Below are 17,624 nucleotides of genomic sequence, written 5' to 3' on the forward strand. Positions count from 1 at the left end.
GCACTTCACTGTTGAGTTTCATTCCTTTAATAAATATTCACAAAGTTTCCAGTCATGGGCCAGGCACTACTCTAGGAACTGGGGACTTAGCAATGAAACCCAGGAATGAAACCTACAAAGTCCTTCATAAAGCTTCCGCTCTAGCCTGCACTGGTTAAGGAATGAGGGCTGGGGTCAATCAGCATGTCAGCAGTGATACACAGTGTGAAGGAAAATGAAATAGGGTGAGGGGAGAGCAAGTGACAAGGCAGCTGCCATCCTGGACAGGGGTCAGGAAAGGACTCTCCGTAAGGGACATGTGAACAGTGGCCATATGAGGTGAGGCGTAAGCCGTGGGGGCCTACTGGGGGCAGAGGGAGACAGCACAGGAGTGGAAGCTGGAGACTGGTAAGAGGAGGAAAAGTCTAGTTAACACTTTCAAATGCATGATGGTGGAGTTTACTGATCAAGAGACACATCTGGATGATACCAACAGGCAGCTACACACAGGAGCGGGTCTCGATGGAGAGGTGGCAACTATCTGAAGGAAATCTCAGGACATTTTCTAAAATTCCAGTTCCAAGACACTGGCTGAATGATTTCCTTACGAAATTAAAAGGATCAGACTTTTCTATCTAAGGACATTCATTCTGGTTAACAGTAGAGACTAAAATATTTCAAGGAGTAACAAAAGGCGATTTTAGATTTAGATTTAGATTCTATTTAAAGAACTTTCTTGAAAGTTTTTCACAAACTTAAAAGCATGAGTCAACTTTGGGGGGAAAAAAGCTTTATTTAATAAAAAGCATTATAGTAATTCACTTAAAGTATATTATAAATATATAAATATTTTAAATCAACAAATATAACCAATCAAGTAAATTGGAAGGCAGAAAAACTGCCACAATTTAGTATAGGCAAACTAAAAATATTCCTAAATCAAAAGCCATGATGTTAACCGTTTTCAGAATTCAATCATCACTTTATAATCAGCCTTGTTTCCTGATCAGAATAGTTGGACCACTGTGATACTGCTTTTCATGTTTCCATGCATACAATTTTTTGCATTACTCTATACTGTAAATGCAATATTCAAATTTATTTGAGTTGTGGGGCTTAGAAGTTAGAGATTAGCTCTTGGTTTATTACTTTCAATAATTTTATCTGACTTAAGCTGACTGATCTCTTCCTGGCTGAAGCCAAACTCTTTGAGTATCTCTTCAGTGTGTTCTCCTACAAAAGGATCCCTTTTGGACGAAGGGACAGCTGGGGTGTTGGACAGCTGGGGTGCAGGGCGGGGACTCACATCCTGCTCACTATCAATAATAAATGAGCCCCGATCTTTGTGGTGACCACAATGGGTAACCTCTTCAAAAGTCAAAACAGGAGTCACGCAGGCATCTGTGCCGTCAAAGATCTGACACCACTCTGCCTTTGTCTTCTTTGCAAATATATCTGCAAATTTCTTCTTCATTTCTGGCCAATCAGTTATGCTCATCTGACTGGGAAGTTCATCAGACTTTAGCCCAAGTCCTGAGAGAAAAACACAATTTCTTAAATTAGTATGCTTTGGGTAGAGTAAATATAATCAGTGAAAATGAGTTTTGAACTCACTATAGTCACCCAAAACAGGATGTTCTACAGGGTTTCTCAAATGAGTCAAAAGAAGAAATTCAAACTCAACTTGAAGTTGGAGCCAAAGGCTGGAGAAGGTAGTAGGGGTAATAGGATTCAAAACAGACTTTCCAAGTCTTTACCAAGATTTTATTATTTACATTTCAACCAAAATAGTCTATTTTTAATAGTCTAGTTTCCAGAAACTGACTTCTTCCTTCTGAGTAGGTTTTTAAAAACAAATTTCCTCATGATGTTACTATCTGTCATATTGAATTAAAATAACTCCATGTGCTTCCCTGGTGGTGCAGTGGTTAAGAATACGCCTGCCAATGCAGAGGACACAGGTTCGATCCCTGGTCCAGGAAGATCCCGCATGCCGCAACTACTGAAGCCCGCGCACCTAGAGCCCATGCTCCGCAACAAGAGAAGCCACCGCAATGAGGAGCCCGCGCACGGCAACAAAGAGTAGCCCTGCTCGCTGCAACTAGAGAAAAGCCCACCCGCAGCAACAAAGACCCAACGCGCAGCAACAAAGACTCAACGCAGACATAAATAAATAAATAAAATAAGTTTATATAAAAAAAACCCCATATTTCATATAGTGCTCCCAAACCCTACAAAAGCTAAAATCTAAACACTTTATACAAGACTACAGGCAGACATCGTTTTATTGTCCTTCACTTCATTGCACTTCACAGACACTGCATCTTTACAAATGGAAGGTTTGTGCCAACCCTGGGTGGAGCAAGTCTATGGGCACCATTTTTCCCAACAGCATTTGCTCACTTCGTGTCTCTGTGTCACATTTTGGTAATTCTTGCAATATTTCAAATCCTCCACCAGCAAAAAGATTACAACTCATGCAAAGCTCAGATGATGGTTAGCATTTTTTGGCAGTAAAGTATTTTTTAATTAAGGTATGTACGTTGTTTTTTTAGACAATGCTACTGCATACTTAATAGACTACAGTATCATGTAAACATAGTTGTTATGTGTACTGGGAAACCAAAACATTCATGTGATTTGCTTTTTTCAGATAGTCCCTTTATTGCAGTGGTCTGAAACCCAACCCACAAAGTCTGTGAGGTATGCCTGTACCCCTGTTTTCAAGGAAGAAGTATAAAGATAAATGATTAAATTCAAGATTGCAATTTTATAAATAATGTTCATTTCTCTTTATTTTCGTCAAATAAAAGAGCTCTAGGAGGGCAGTGATATTTGACTCATTACTCTCTTACAACCCTGCTGTGACCTAGGAACAAAGAACTTGTAAAGTAACCAAAGACACATGCAAATTGTTCCTATAGCAAACAGGACAGAAAATTTTCAGCCAGCCAATCAACAGGGGGCACAGAGACTTTTTTGTTCTCTCAAGTATGAAGAAACTTGAAGGGCCCATCAACACAAGGGACAGAGAGGATGAAAGCATCCACCAGGGGATATCACAGGAAGGATGGCTTCTCTGCCCCGTGACCTGACCTGTGCTTCCTTTATTGACTACAAGCACCTACCCCTGTAGATACAACCAAACTCCAGTGCTGATTAAATTATACCCAAGGGGACACTTTGTTGGGGTTTGGTGTAACTGTCATTTTTATTCCCTCTTGTAGAAGAGGGTTTCTAAATTTAAATTACGCATAATATTTTGCATAAGTTTGGCCAAGTTAATCAAGTAATTCTCACTTTTATCATCCTTTTCTCATCTACCATGTTGAAAAACAATGACCAATTGTAAGCTGCTCTGAAGATGCAAAAGTGCCTATGGAGGTAAGAAGACATGAATACTGCAGGCTCTTCTTAGTGTTTTGAGGGATATGAAGAGAATTCACATAGTTCTGAACAGCTGTGGAAAAACACCTGTGGGATATACAAGTACATTTTTCTCTGTGGCCACATGTCCCATTCAAAGCCAGGAAAGATATGGAGCCACAGTTTCAGGTTTATCACTAAAATCGATAAGGAAATGTTTCCAAGGGCGTCTTTCACTTTGCTTTCTCTTTCCTGATAGCCCCGAACTCTGGGATTAAAAAACACATAAAACGAGCAGTTGGCCAAAAGCATTTAAGTAGACCACAGCTACTGCTGGAAACATATTTGCACGCTTTTTTAAACAGTTTTTTAAAAACAAAAAATCAGAATGTGATCAGAATCATAAACTAAGTAAAACTGGAGTCAATAGTTCTCCAACAAACACTATACTTGAGATTACACAGATCATACTTTGTATACTGGAAAATACTAGAAATCAAAAGACCCCAGGCTCTACCCCTAACTCTGACACACCAGCTCTTCCATCGTCCTATCACCCTTTCTCAGCCCACAATTTCCCAGCAAGCTCAGGGCCCCTCATCAAGGCCCCAGAACGAACTACCAGTGGTTTAGGGTGGGCTGCTTCCTGTGCTGCTGACAGCCTATGCGTAACTCTGAGTCCATTTCCCCATAGAGCACAATTATCGATTGTGGCTAGCTTTTATAGTACAATCAATATTCAATTTCTGCTATTATAAGTCAAACAGACTTTCAGAGACTGACCTGGGGATTCAGACACCATTTAAAACTTGGGAAAATATGTTTTGATTTCCAAAACACTACCTTATACGTACATGTATACACACACACACACAATTATACAAAATATTTATTGTTTTAAGTACACGTCATAAACTTTCTACTCTGTAACACAATATTAGGCACATATTAAGCAGTCAAAAATGTATGCTGCAAGTATGCAATGACATATGTACAAAGATTAATGCTTATTAATAAACAATAAACATTATGTGTTATAATGTAAACCTGGAAAGAACGTAAATTAACTTGAATAAGGAAGTGGTTAAATAAATTTTAGTACAGGTATACCACGGAATATGATGTGGCTGCTATATAGAGGGTGAGGCTGAAGATCTTTGGTACTGACAAAAAAGGATGTCTTTGCTATATGTTTGAATAAAAATAGTTATTAATTATAAATTTATATAATTAAATAGATTATATATAAATTGTAAAAAAATTTTAATTGTGTTTGCATGTGCATAGGGAAAGTGCTTCAAGGCCACATCCCAAACTTTCCCAAAGCGGAAGGACAAGGGAGAATTTTTACCTCTTACTTTACAAATTCTGTATTATTTACATTTTTTTCGTTAAAAAAATACACTATTTTGAATTTTTTTCATTTTTTTTTAAATTGTGGTAAAATACACAAAATACAAAATTTACCATTTTAGTCACTATTAAGAATACAGGGGCTTCCCTGGTGGCGCAGTGGTTGAGAGTCCACCTGCCGATGCAGGGGACACGGGTTTGTGCCCCGGTCTGGGAAGATCCCACATGCCGCGGAGCGGCTGGGCCCATGAACCATGGCCGCCGAGCCTGCACGTCCGGAGCCTGTGCTCCGCAACGGGAGAGGCCACAACAGTGAGAGGCCCACGTACCGCAAAAAAAAAAAAAAAAAAAATCTCTATTGCTTATCTGATTTACTACAAGAGTCTCAAGAGGTCATGAAATTCTCAGTACTTTCAGACTTCTTTGCCCTGGAAAGCAGCAGGGGCATAGCACAGAGGAGTCGGAGCCTTACAAAAACCTTGTGTATTTATGTTCAGATACTGAGAGCTAAATGAAGGTATGTTCTCAAAGATCTCAGTATATAAGGTGAAATAAATAAATTAATACTACCTCAAAAAATCATTACAGATATGGGGGTTTGTCCAGTTAGGCCTGAGAGAGAAGTAATGTGTATGGGACAAGTACAAGTACTATTTTTGCAAATCAATATTGTAGAAGAAAGAAGATGCTGAGGCATTTCGGCATGGACTATGTAGATTAAACAAAAGCTGAACGAACTTGCTAAGTCCGCCGAAAGCACAAGCCACCTGCCAGCTAAGGATCCTTAGTGAACCTTAAAGGGAGAGAGGACATGAAAGATACCACAAAAGGCCGCGACTGCAAAACAACTGGAGGGGTTACAGAGTTTAGACTCAGAAAGAGGAAACCCGGGAGAAGATTATCACAGGTCAAGGGCTGGAGCAGTCTGCCTGCTACAAAATGAGGTGGAGTGTGGATGGTAGACATGATCATTCTAAACATGTATGTTTTTAAGAAAACAACAAAATACACCCCAGAGAGGAGTTAAATTCTGAAATGACAGAGCAAGGACCTTCAAAACTTGGCTCCTGTATGAAAGCAACAAGAACACTGGCACAAATTGTCAGAATCAACATTTTCGTAACTCTAGACATTAACTAAAAGCTTGCAACAATCTAAGGAGCATATTTAAGAAAAAAAAATGACTGAACTCAGTAAGACCAGTGAGCTTTGTGGTGTTATAACTTAGGCTAATTTCATCCCTCTCTCCCCAGCTCTGTGATGGCCTTGAAAACCAACAGGCTCTCAACAATGGTAGTCATGAAAATCAGTAGGTTAACAGCCAAGGAAGAGGAGGCAAAATGAGTTTGAAGCTCCCACAAAATCCTATCCCCAGAGAAGCGCCAATGTTTGGCCTGTCTGACAGCTCCCTGAAAATCCCCACCCTCAGGGCTTGTCTTTAGCTGATCTGACTCAGAGTTTACACTGCCCTATTCCTGAGACATTTGTCAAAAAAAAAAAAAAAAAAAAAAAGTCAGTTGCAACTGTCATTTAGAATTGCCTGTGCATGGTGATAATAAAATTTCACTGAAGATTAGTTAATTTTATTATTATATTTAAATTCCCTATAGATAAAAACACAAGGTTTTTGTAAGGCACAGACTCCACTATGTTATGTACCTGCTGCTTCCTAGGGCCCTGAACCCCAGAGTGGGAGTGTTGTTCCCACCACTCAGCCCCTCGTATAGCACTGTTCTGTCCAGAATTTTAAATTGACCTCTAGTCTTAGTCTTAATTTCTGGACGGAAAGGCATCCTCTATGATCTAGATAAATCATTTTGTTCTATGGTTTCTCTAACTTATAGTTAAGTTGGTGAAGTTAATATAGTTGATCAGAGAATGCTTTCTGAGGCTAGCAAAAACAGTCATTTCAGCGATATACAAATAACTCTGAGTAGCACTGCGCATCTGAAAAGCTACCAAACACGACGATAAAACTCCAAACTTAAAGCTGAAAGATAAATGGGCTGCAACCAGCCTGTCACACTGCTTCAGAGTCATTCTAAAACTTCTTAGATACTAAATTATCTGTAAACTTTAAATTCACATTTCACAGGAACAAAGTAACTTCAGTCCAATTATCAATTAGGGAAGAGGGGATCCCAAATTTTCCTGCTAACTTGTGGCAACATGTCAATAAGACAAGAATCTGCAAGAAAGGTAAACTGCAGAAGCATCAAGTGATGGTAACATATTCCAACAAACTCTCATTCACCAAAGTCTCTCTGTGCTCTGGTGACCCCGTCACTGAAGTACCATGAGGGACATTTATCAAGGAACAAAAACTGGTAGAACCAGTAGATCATTTCCAGGGAAGAAAAGGATGTGGGCACACATGGGCAAGATAAATATCCAATACTACGGAGTATGAAATGTGATAAAAACACAGAACTACCACAAAAAGGATTATTATTTTTTTAATCTGAGCTATTTTACAGACTTGTAAATTTACTTGTCAATTTAAAAGATGGGGGAAGTGCCCCACAATATAATGATGGCTATAATTAGGTAAACTATAAGGTGGATATATAATAAAAGACATCATGAACTTCAAAAGACTCCAAAATAGTCCAAAAAACATCCACAGAAAAGAGGTACTCACCCCTGAGCAGCAGCTCATAGAACTGGGGCTCTAATGCGCCAACAGCCATGAACCCACCGTCCGCCGTCCTGTAGGTTGCGTAGAAAGGCGCTCCACCATCTAACATGTTCTGTCCACGAGGCTGTCCCCACAGTCCTGTTTGTTGGGTTTTCCACAGAAAAGAACTGAGATATGCTGTTCCTTCCACCTTTGAAGAAACAGAATACAGTATAAATCCTGGCAATTCAACTATAAAAAGCATGATCGATTTCTACTTGAGTTTTTAAAAAATATTTGTATAAAAATGTTTATCTTAGAATATAGGAAGATTATATCTAATTATACAACTTCTTTGATATTTCAAGAAAGTGAGTTAGAGCAGGTTTATGACAGAGTGAGTTTCTGCACTATTCAGATCAGGGAATACTGTTCAGAAAAGACTTAAAGGAATTACTTTTGTTCTTCCTTTCAAATAAGATTGGCAGAATGTTGATAATTTTTGAAGCTAAGTGAGGGTACCTGGAAGTTCATTATACATTCTCTTTACTTTTATATATGTTAACAACTGTCAGGATAAAAAAGTTGAAAACAAAGCAAAAAGGTTTTTTTAAAAATCTATCATCTGATCTCAATACCTACAAACACATACACACAGATATATGAAGCATATCACATTTTAAAGGTAAATCACATGACAGTTAAATTTAGTTTGTTCTAGTTTGACTCCAAGCCCAAGAAAACAAATTTGAGTATTTAATATATCTTAACTTTAATAATCACTAGAAAGTTACAAAATAAACATAACAGTATGGGTGGCAGGTATATGGGTTTTCAGAGTACAGACAAACTAGTTTGGGAATGCCAACTTCCCACTAGTCCTGAAGTAACGGGAATGGATTCACAAACTCAGGTATGATTATCACAAGGCTGGATGCACTGCGCTATCTAAAGAAGACTACTTCCCTATCCTTAGGGCGTTATGATCCTAATGATTCTGGCACCACAGGGAGAAGGCCATCAAAGCATCCCTGTCTCTGAGGTTACCAACGGAGGGGCCCCATTCCAACTGTGAGCATGGGACTTCTCACAGATTCTGGCTGTAATAAAACAAACACAAAATGTATCTTTAGGTACATCCCAGTTTTCCCGTTTAACTGGAGGAAGCTCATGCACACTTCAATTCATGGATCTGACATTTGTTGTCACCAAGTAGTGGAGTTTGTATAAGTGGCCTGTGGTGATGCTTTTTTTTGAAATGGGGTTACAGAGATCTTAGAGTGTCCCCACATTTAGACATATGCACACAAACACACATATAGACACACACATATATATACATATACATATAGAATCTCTTTTACACACTGGATGTAGTGATGAGTCTATTGAAAAAAGATGTCCTAACAGTGTTATGGGGCTGGTCTGGCTCACTCAGGATACAAACAGGCTCTAATTTAAGTCCACCTTTACTTGGTGTCATAGGAGGATAGAGGACAAGAGACACAGCAGTTATAATCCTCATCTCATCATGAGGCCGCCCAGCACATACTTCTCTTCTCCCCTCACGCACATGTAGCGTGTGCTGCTACAGACCAGAGGCTTTGACGCACTGCAGCCTCAATTTCCCAACCTTTTATATTGTTCTCATCACGTAGGCCAATGGCCTGCATGCCAACACACAGCCCCCCAGGTCAGATGAGCACTCCCAGATCAGGAGTAAACACCGTAAAACGGACTGCACATTCCACAGTTACCTTAACTCTAGTTTCTAAGGCAACAGTCTGATGAAGAGACAACTCCAGGTCATCACAGGCAGGCCTGGATCAAGGATTCTGCTGCTAAAGTCATTTGGAAACTACTGGCCCAAAAGAATAAGGTATCTGGGGACTTCCCTGGTGGTCCAGTGGTTAAGACTCCATGCTTCCAACGCAAGGGGCAAGGGTTCGATCCCTGATCGGAGAACTAAGATCCCACATGCTGTGCGGCACAGCCAAGAAAATTAAAAAAAAAAAATTAAAGAATAAGGTATCTATTTCCCCCAATCACCCTCTTCCTTCAGCAATCCTCCCCAGGGTTCCAGGGCCACCATCCACCGGGTCTTCCAAGCCAGAGATGGGGGAGCCATTCTTGATTCCTCCCTCTCCCTTCATTGCCAATATCTCACCAAATCCCAGCAATTTTACATCTCAAATGTAAATCCTTAAATCCAGACCCATTCTACCATTAACCATTTTAGTTCTCGCCTTTTCTCTCTCCATCCAATCCATTCTCCACCCTACCGCCAAAGATCTGTCCAAACGCAAAGGTATAGTGACACTGGACTGGGCTCTCATCAACTAGCTGTGAGAACTGGGGCAAATTTCTGTGCTTTAGTTTCCTCTTCTTTAAAATAACAATGTATTCCAAGTGAAACTGCTGTCTGGGGGATCAGGAGAAATCACACAGGAAAAGTGCCTAGGATAACATGAGGCACGTGCATGAGGGTAAAAACACCGAAGCATCCCGACACTTGAGTCTCCCCTACACAATGCAGCGGGAAGGTCTAGACTGGCCCATTTTACTTGAGCATCATTAAGAATCTTCTCTACCTGCTAAGGGAGACTTCCTGAGCCCAGTTTTGAATGAAGATTTCTTGAAAACCATATCCTAAGCACAAGAGACAGCACGGGGAAAATTGTTGAAACACAACATAGAAATCAGGTGAGTCATGAAACGTTTAGAAGATTGACTCCACAAACAGATGATCAAAATATGACATTCTGACACATGTTCAAGATATGAAGCTATTTTAAAGAAAAGGCCATCCTTGGTAACTTGGATTCAAATTTCAAATCTCATTTATCTCGTCTTGTTCAGAAGAGGATGTGAGGCAGCCATGTATCGACCTCAGGAACAACTAGTAGGCTTATCATTTCCCCCAATCAACACTTACCATGTTGGCATCAATGACCTGACCTTTGCCAGAGCGTGTGCGTTCAAACAGCGCCATCAGGATGCCCAGTGCGCACATGAGGCCACCCCCACCGAAATCGGCCAGGAGATTCAGCGGGGCATATGGAGCCTCACCGCTTCTGCCAATTCTTGATAAAACACCTACACCATTAAAAACAATCGGGGAACACCAACTGTAAACTTAGTGCCTCTTTTAAATAAATACATGAACATCTTAGGGGGAAAACCAATCTCTCTAGTTACTGTTGTAAGTGAAAACTAATACCTAATGCTTTTCTAAACCTAAACCTGTTCAGCATATTTATAAGGAGGCTTTCTGGGCTTCCCTGGTGGCACAGTGGTTGAGAGTCTGCCTGCCGATGCAGGGGACACGGGTTCGTGCCCCCATCCGGGAAGATCCCACATGCCGCAGAGTGGCTGGGCGTGTGAGCCATGGCTGCTGAGCCTGCGCGTCCGGAGCCTGTGCTCCACGACGGGAGAGGCCACAACAGTGAAAGGCCCACATACTGCAAAAAAAAAAAAGAGAAGGCTTTCCCTCTAACAACGTTCCTTGTTTGATTATTTTGTTTTCTCTAAAACTTTATTCCGACTAACATTTTCAGAATTCTGTTGCTAAGTTTTTATTCACTGGGTTTTGGGGGGGAAACGGTTGCTATCCACTTAGCACTTTATGGCTTAACAACAGTATAATGCACTTCCATTCTTATTAGAAAGAGATGCAAGAAAATAAACACAAGAAAAAGAAAAGGGATTAAATTTTTAAGTAGATGAGAAAAGCCAACTCTACACTCACTCTTTTCCTCAGCCTTTAAATGTGTACACACAGAAAATTTGAGACTTCCTTGACTCAGCAATGCAGTTCTTAGAAATCTAGAATTAGGCCATTCTAAGATATGTTTTTTTTTTTTAATTTATTTTTGGCTGAGTTGGATCTTCGTTGCTGCATGTGGGCTTTCTCTAGTTGCAGTGAGCGGGGGCTACTCTTCGTTGTGGTGCACGGGCTCTTGGCGTGTGGGCTTCAGTAGTTGTGGAGCGTGGGCTCAGTAGTTGTGGCTCGTGGGCTGTAGAGCGCAGGCTCAGTAGTTGTGGTGCACAAGCTTAGTTGCTCTGCAGCATGTGGGATCTTCCCAGACCAGAGATCGAACCCGTGTCCCCTGCATTGGCAGGCAGATTCTTAACCACGGCGCCACCAGGGAAGCCCTAAGATATGTTCTTACAGGCAAAAACTCTAGTAAGGTGATATTATGACCTGAAAACCATGGGCTTTTTCTAGTATTCACAGAATTTCTAAAATCATGACTCAGTCAATGATTCTCAATAAAGTGAGGGACGAGGGGTATCAAAATCAAACTATATCTTTGCAAAATATAGAGCAACCCTTTCTACTACCAACAAGTCTCTTAATTCCTAGCAGGGGCTTGCTGGAGAATTAACTTCACAAATGTAGTCAGTAAATGTCATTAGTGAACACATTACCCCTTCAATGTGTTAAGGCAGGGGGAGGATGAGAATGACTGTTCCAAGACAAACCAACCCTTTTTAAACAACCACATGCTCTTTATTGATTCCAGCAAATATTTAAATCTTCACTTTAAAAAAATTCTTTTTAATAAGTGTAACTGTAGATCTTGACTGGGAACAAAATAAAAAGTGTAGAGAAATCATTGTTTTCAACATACCTGACAAAGCCAAGTAGTTGATGTCATGTCCTGCTACCCTAGAGAATCTTCCTGATTGGCCAAATCCACTCAACCTGGCGTAGATAAGCTTTGGATTCTCCCTCTGCAGAATCTCTGGGCTGAGCTGGAGTTTTTCCATCACACCTTGAGAAAAGTTACAATTTTTTTTTTAAGAGAGCATGAATTGAGGATGGGTATAATCCCTTCTTTGTGGCAAACATAAAAGAGCACTCTTGCAAGGAAAACTAGTAACATTTGTTGCGGGTTTATAGGGTATTGCCAGTAATTAAGGACCCAGAGAGTGAAGCCCCCATTTCTGGAATGTGTGGCTTCCCCCCAACCCCCAGAATGCTGTTTCCCTCCAGCACTGCCCTGCATCCCTTCAGGCATACCCAAGCATCTTCAATCCTCAGAGTGGACATTTCATCCCTTTATTCAGGCCCTTTATAGTTCCCCAAATTCTCTCCTTAGTAATTTATTAGAAATGGTCTGTTCTTTTGGAAGTTACTCTGGGTCTTTGACCAAAAATTCACTTTTGGAAGCTGCTATTCCTTTCAGGACCTTTTCTATGTCTATATCCGCATCAGCGCCTGCTATACTTATTTATGTATGTATATATTCCATCTTCCCTATCAGCTCAGAAGCTCCTCTGGCAGGATCCATGCCTCATCTCTTTCCACAGGCTTATAACGTGCCTCTGCCTCCATAAAGCTATGATAAGTTACAAAAGAACTCCATTCCTAGAGTGGTGGTTGCCAAGGGGTAGGGGGCTGGGAGAGGGATGGATCGTGAGTTTCGGATTAGCAGATGAAAACTGGTATACACAGAATGGATAAACAACAAGGTCCTACGTATAGCACAGGCAATTATATTCAATATCCTGTGATAAACCTCAATGGAAAAGAATATGAAAAAGAATGTATACATATGTATAACTGAGTCACTTTGCTGTACAGCAATTAACACACTGTAAATCAAGTATACTTCAATAAAAAATAAAATAAAAAGAACCATGCTGAACCTCCTTCAACTTCAAATACGGTATTATTAAATTATGACATAATCCTGATTACTAAATTATTATTGTTATAATCCTCAAATCTGAGGGTAAATGAATTGACACATTTAAATATGCCTGGTGCCCACAGACATTCAATTCATTCACCAAACATTTACTGCCTTCTGCTATATACCAGGCAAAGCTCTGTATTTGTACTTGAGCAAGATGACGGTGGCAGTTGTCTAAGAATAGATCGGAGTGGTGCTACACCCAAACATCAGCTTTAAAAAACGCTGCCAAGGAAGCTGCAGCAGGTATGAAGAGAAAGAATCCTGAGTCACAGGAAGGAGGAAGAATGATGGGATTGGTGATAACTGAAAGCTGGCAGGGGGAAAGGAAGATTTGGAGTCCTGGTTGAAGTACAAGTTTCTGATTCAGGCAACTGGGTGGACATCGGTTCCATTCACTGAAATAAAACACAAAGAGGAGTTTTATTTCACTGAAATAAAACACAAAGAGGAGTTTTCATTTTAGTAGGGAAGATGATGAGCTCAGTTTGGAATACGTGGAAGCTGCAGTGCCCGGGGGAAGGCCAAGTAGAAATGGACAGGAGCTGGGTATTCCGGAAGTCTGTGGCTCTAAAAGGGGGTACAGTTATAGACTTGGCCAACATCTGCCTGTAAAAAGTAAAAATAATAGGAATAGATAAGGTGGCTCCAAGAAGCAGAGTGTAAAGGAAATTGAGCAGAAGCTGGAACTTGGGAACACCAGCATTTAAGGCAGGGAGTTGTCCTGGGTCCGTGGATGGCTTTATGAGGTACACCAAGCTCCAAACGGTAACAAAATGACTATGTACCTATATGCAGCTTTCCGGGGAGAGAATCTATGGCTTTCGATCGTTTCTCATAGGGTTCACGATCCTCAAGTAATTAAGAATGGCAACTATAATAGGGTGACTCAAAAAAACAGAAACTGGGAAGGAGTCAGAGAGAGGTATGAGAAGAGCAAAGGCAACAACAGTATCTCGGAATCCAAGTATGGAAGACCGTCTCAGTGAGCGAACGATCAGCAACAATATCAAATGCAACAGAAAGGTCTAGACAGACAGGGACGGAAAGGGTTCGGGTGGCAACAGGGAAAAGGTGTGCCGTGCCAACCCCAAATGCCCGGCGGCCTCCCTTCTTCGGGGAGCGTCCCTCGTCCGGTCTCGCGTAGCGTCAGGATCTGGGGCTCACCAGGGCGGAAGCACTCCAGCATCACATCCGCCCGGGCACACAGCGACCGCAACACCGCCGCTCCCCGCGGCTGCTTCAGGTCCAAGGCCAGCGAGCGCTTGCCCCTGCCCATCCGGCTCAGGTCGCCGCGGGTGCCCGGCCGGTCCACACGCACCACCTGCGCCCCGAAGTCCGCCAGGACCATACCGCAGAACGGGCCCGGGGCCAGGCCGGCCAGTTCCACTACCGAGATGCCCTGCAAAGCCATGGGCACCCGCATATCCTTCCGAAGGCGTAAGAAACAGAACGGCCCCAACGTCGGCCACTCGGGCCTGGGCCCGCCCCCCTCTGTCGCACTCTCCCTCCCTCCCTCGGGGCCCCGCCCTCGAGGCCTCTCCCTTGTGCGCCTGCGTGCATTGGGCGTTTCCTGGCCCCGCCTCCCCGGGTCCGGGGCCGTTAGTGGGCCGGCGGAGTGTTCGCTTTTTGTAAGTGCGGAATCCTAAATCGTGACCGGGCTTGACCTGGGGACCCCGTGGCTGGTCACCGACTTCTCAGGACGCTTTTACTCTCGATGTTGCGATCCCAGCTGTTGTGCGCTTTGGGTTCGTAAACCTCTCCGGCCCTGGAAAAATTAAAAGTACATAAATATTTAAGAACAATGCTAAAGTATTTTTTTCGGTGGGCTGAAGACTGCCTTCTTACTTCTTTCTTAGCCACCCGATGATTCACCCACAGATGGCTTGCGTATAGTGGAATATCAAAAGAACATCTGAGAGGGCGGTGCTCATCAGAGGCAAATCAGAGAGGTTTAAAAATATTTAGTTTGTCACCTGCCATTTCTACAGTTACGGCTTGGAGTTTTAGATTTTAATGCACATTTTTAAAAAGTACAATAAAATAATTCCAAATAGGCCTACTCCTTTCAGTTAGGGGTGCTCCAGGAACTAAAGGGAGACTTTTATAGAGTAAAGGCAAAGCAAGGAAATTATTCATTGGCTATAACGTTAAAGCCTGGTTGGCTGTTTGGGTTTGGTTCTTACCTTTGATTTCCGAAATTTGAGGCATTTACAGAGACTGCCAAGGGCATTAGAGCCACATCAGTCTAATGGCTTCCTTGTTTAATTAATTTAACACCTTTTTGTTCCCCTGTACCCCATGTTCCTACCTTTGCTCAAGCATACGTTTCCTTACCCCCATCCTCTTGTTTTATTTTTATTTTGAGAAACTTAAAGCGAAAAATACAAAAAATGCTATAGCAGACATCCAGACATCCACTAATATTTTTTCACAGTGGCTCCCAGTCTATTTTTCTAAAAAGTAAACAGTACAGATACAGCTGGTGCTAACACCCAGGATCAGATTCACGTGAATCAGATATCTTACCAGCATCAAGCTTTACTAATATGGTCAAAGATGCAGATCATGGAGATGATAAATGGAATATCTCCTGCCTTACCGGTAGACAAAGGATGTCACAGCCATCAATGATTACAGCCACTGCCAGACCTGGTGGCCCTGAGGGAACTCAGGAAGGGAAGAATACCTGCCATCTAGCAGCCATCAGGCTGCAGCCACTCTCTATGGTGAGCCCCAAGGAAACTCAGGATGTAAAAACACCGGATACTGGCCCCAGATAGCTGAGGTGCATTTCAAAGGAATGATTTCAGTGAGCCCAGACTCTTGCATCTTCCCATACAGAGAAAAGCGCTAAATTCCTTAACTCCGGATATCTGGTTTTCTTTAATTAACAGTAATCTTTTGATGTGCTGACTGACTACCTGCCCCTTGTTGCAAAACTGCTATATATCCTAGCTCTCCCCTCACCTCCTCAGAACTCCTGAGCAGTTCTCTCAGGGTTTCTTGAGATGCTGCCTCCCAGGCTTGAAGTCCTAAAAATTCCTGCCAAATGAAACATAACTCTCAACTTTTAGGTTGTGAATACTTTTTTAGTCAGCAGAGACATGATCAGACAAAGCAGAGGTCTGAGAAATCTCACTTGACACTACAGGCCCTTCCTTCCTTCATTGGACACATACCCCCTGTTACAAGCTATATTGTGTCCCTTTAACATTCATATATTCAAGTCCAATCCTAGTACTCAGAATGTGACTGTATTTGTGTTGCAGCAAAAATAGAAATGAAGTTTTCCTTTTCCTGAGAGCAAGGAAAACAAAGGGAACAGTGAACAAGCTAGAGAAGAAATGTAACCTGGCCTGAAAGAGTTAATCACTCCTAGTTTTATTTTAACCTTCACTCGTCTGTAGTATCTGTAACTAGATGTGTACTTCACAAAATTAACCTCACTCCCTGACACTATGTAAATTACATTCTGCACCTATCACCCCTAACTGCATGAGTTACATCCTGTGCCTATCACTCCCTAACCTTATTACATCCCAGGGCTTACATTCCCTATGCCCCCTTGTAACAAATCACCCCCTGTAGCTTTTGCATTTCAGAGAGAAGGTTGCTGGCTGATAAACCAGAGACAAATGAACCCAATTACCGGAATGCCGGACCCCAATTACTGGGCTGCCTGACTGTCAGCTATGACTGTTTTGAAATAATGCAAAGGAAAAAGAATGCAAGACCTTCACTACTTTGATCCTTATCACATACCCCCGGACTGCGAGCCCCACGTATAAAATCTTCTCCGATTCCCCAAGGAGGAGGGAACAGTTCTGGAGGCACTAGCCTGCTGTGTCTTCCCGTCTGCCTGACAGAAAAATAAAGCCATCTCTCTCATCCTTCAAAATCTCTGTCTCTGTATTTCTGTTTGGCATCGGTGCACAGAGAAGCCGAGATTTCGGCAACATTTGGAGATAGGGCCTGTAGAGGTAATTAAGATAAAATGAGGTCGTATGGGTGGGTCCTAATCCAGTATGACTGGTGTCCTTATAAGAAAAGAGTAGGACATAGAACACACAGACCAAGGGACAATCTTGTGAGGACAGAGCAGAAGGCAGCCATCTGCAAGCCAAAAGGAGAAGCTTCAAAAGAAACCACACCTGTTGACCCTATGATCTTGGACTTTTAGCCTCCAGAACTGTGAGAAAATCGATTTCTGTTGTTTAAGCCATCCAGTCTGTGGTATTTTGTCATGGCAGCCCTAGCAAACTAATACACCCTCTGACCCATGATTATAGATGAGGTCTCTAATGAGGTTCTCATGTCACCAAACAGACTATATCCCAGAGAGTTACTTAGCTATGGAACCATGCTTCCTAAATTCTGGATTTATTTAGCATAATTAATCCTGTGGCCAGGGATGATGCCGAAAGCTCAGCTTCTCTGTACACTGGTGCCAAATCAAATCTCGGAGACAGAGTTTTGGGTGAAGTAGAAAAGGATAACTGTATTACTTTGCCAGGCAAAGGGGGACACAGTGGGCTCCTGCCCCCCAAAATTATGTGTCCCAACCCGGGAGGATTTGATAAGGAGTTTTATAACAATGCTTCCCA

General features: G+C 42.0%; 1 protein-coding gene across 1 annotated transcript; it reads right to left on the reverse strand.

Annotated features, from left to right (window-relative positions):
• Positions 1-746: 746 nt before the first annotated feature.
• On the reverse strand, positions 747-15,760 carry AMACR (alpha-methylacyl-CoA racemase). The gene is made up of 5 exons (XM_079916896.1): positions 14,185-15,760; positions 11,950-12,093; positions 10,251-10,411; positions 7,340-7,526; positions 747-1,512 (listed from the first exon to the last, which is right to left on the reverse strand). The coding sequence occupies exons 1-5, from the start codon at positions 14,441-14,443 to the stop codon at positions 1,103-1,105; spliced, it is 1,161 nt and encodes a 386-aa protein (XP_079773022.1). The 5' UTR covers positions 14,444-15,760; the 3' UTR covers positions 747-1,102.
• Between the last annotated feature and the right edge of the window lie 1,864 nt (positions 15,761-17,624).

This window comes from Stenella coeruleoalba (assembly GCF_951394435.1).
Source record: "Stenella coeruleoalba genome assembly, chromosome: 3".
In the NCBI taxonomy this organism is placed as follows: domain Eukaryota; kingdom Metazoa; phylum Chordata; class Mammalia; order Artiodactyla; family Delphinidae; genus Stenella; species Stenella coeruleoalba.

Bases quoted from the DNA above. Each gene is read 5' to 3' on its own strand.
- AMACR (XM_079916896.1), bottom strand. From the start codon at position 14,443: ATGCGGGTGCCCATGGCTTTGCAGGGCATCTCGGTAGTGGAACTGGCC. The intron at 12,094-14,184 runs GTGAGCCCCAGA...ACTTTTCTCAAG, and splicing joins GCTGGAGTGCTTCCGCCCTG to GTGTGATGGAAAAACTCCAG. The intron at 1,513-7,339 runs GTGAGTACCTCT...TTTTTCTCTCAG, and splicing joins CTATGAGCTGCTGCTCAGGG to GACTTGGGCTAAAGTCTGAT.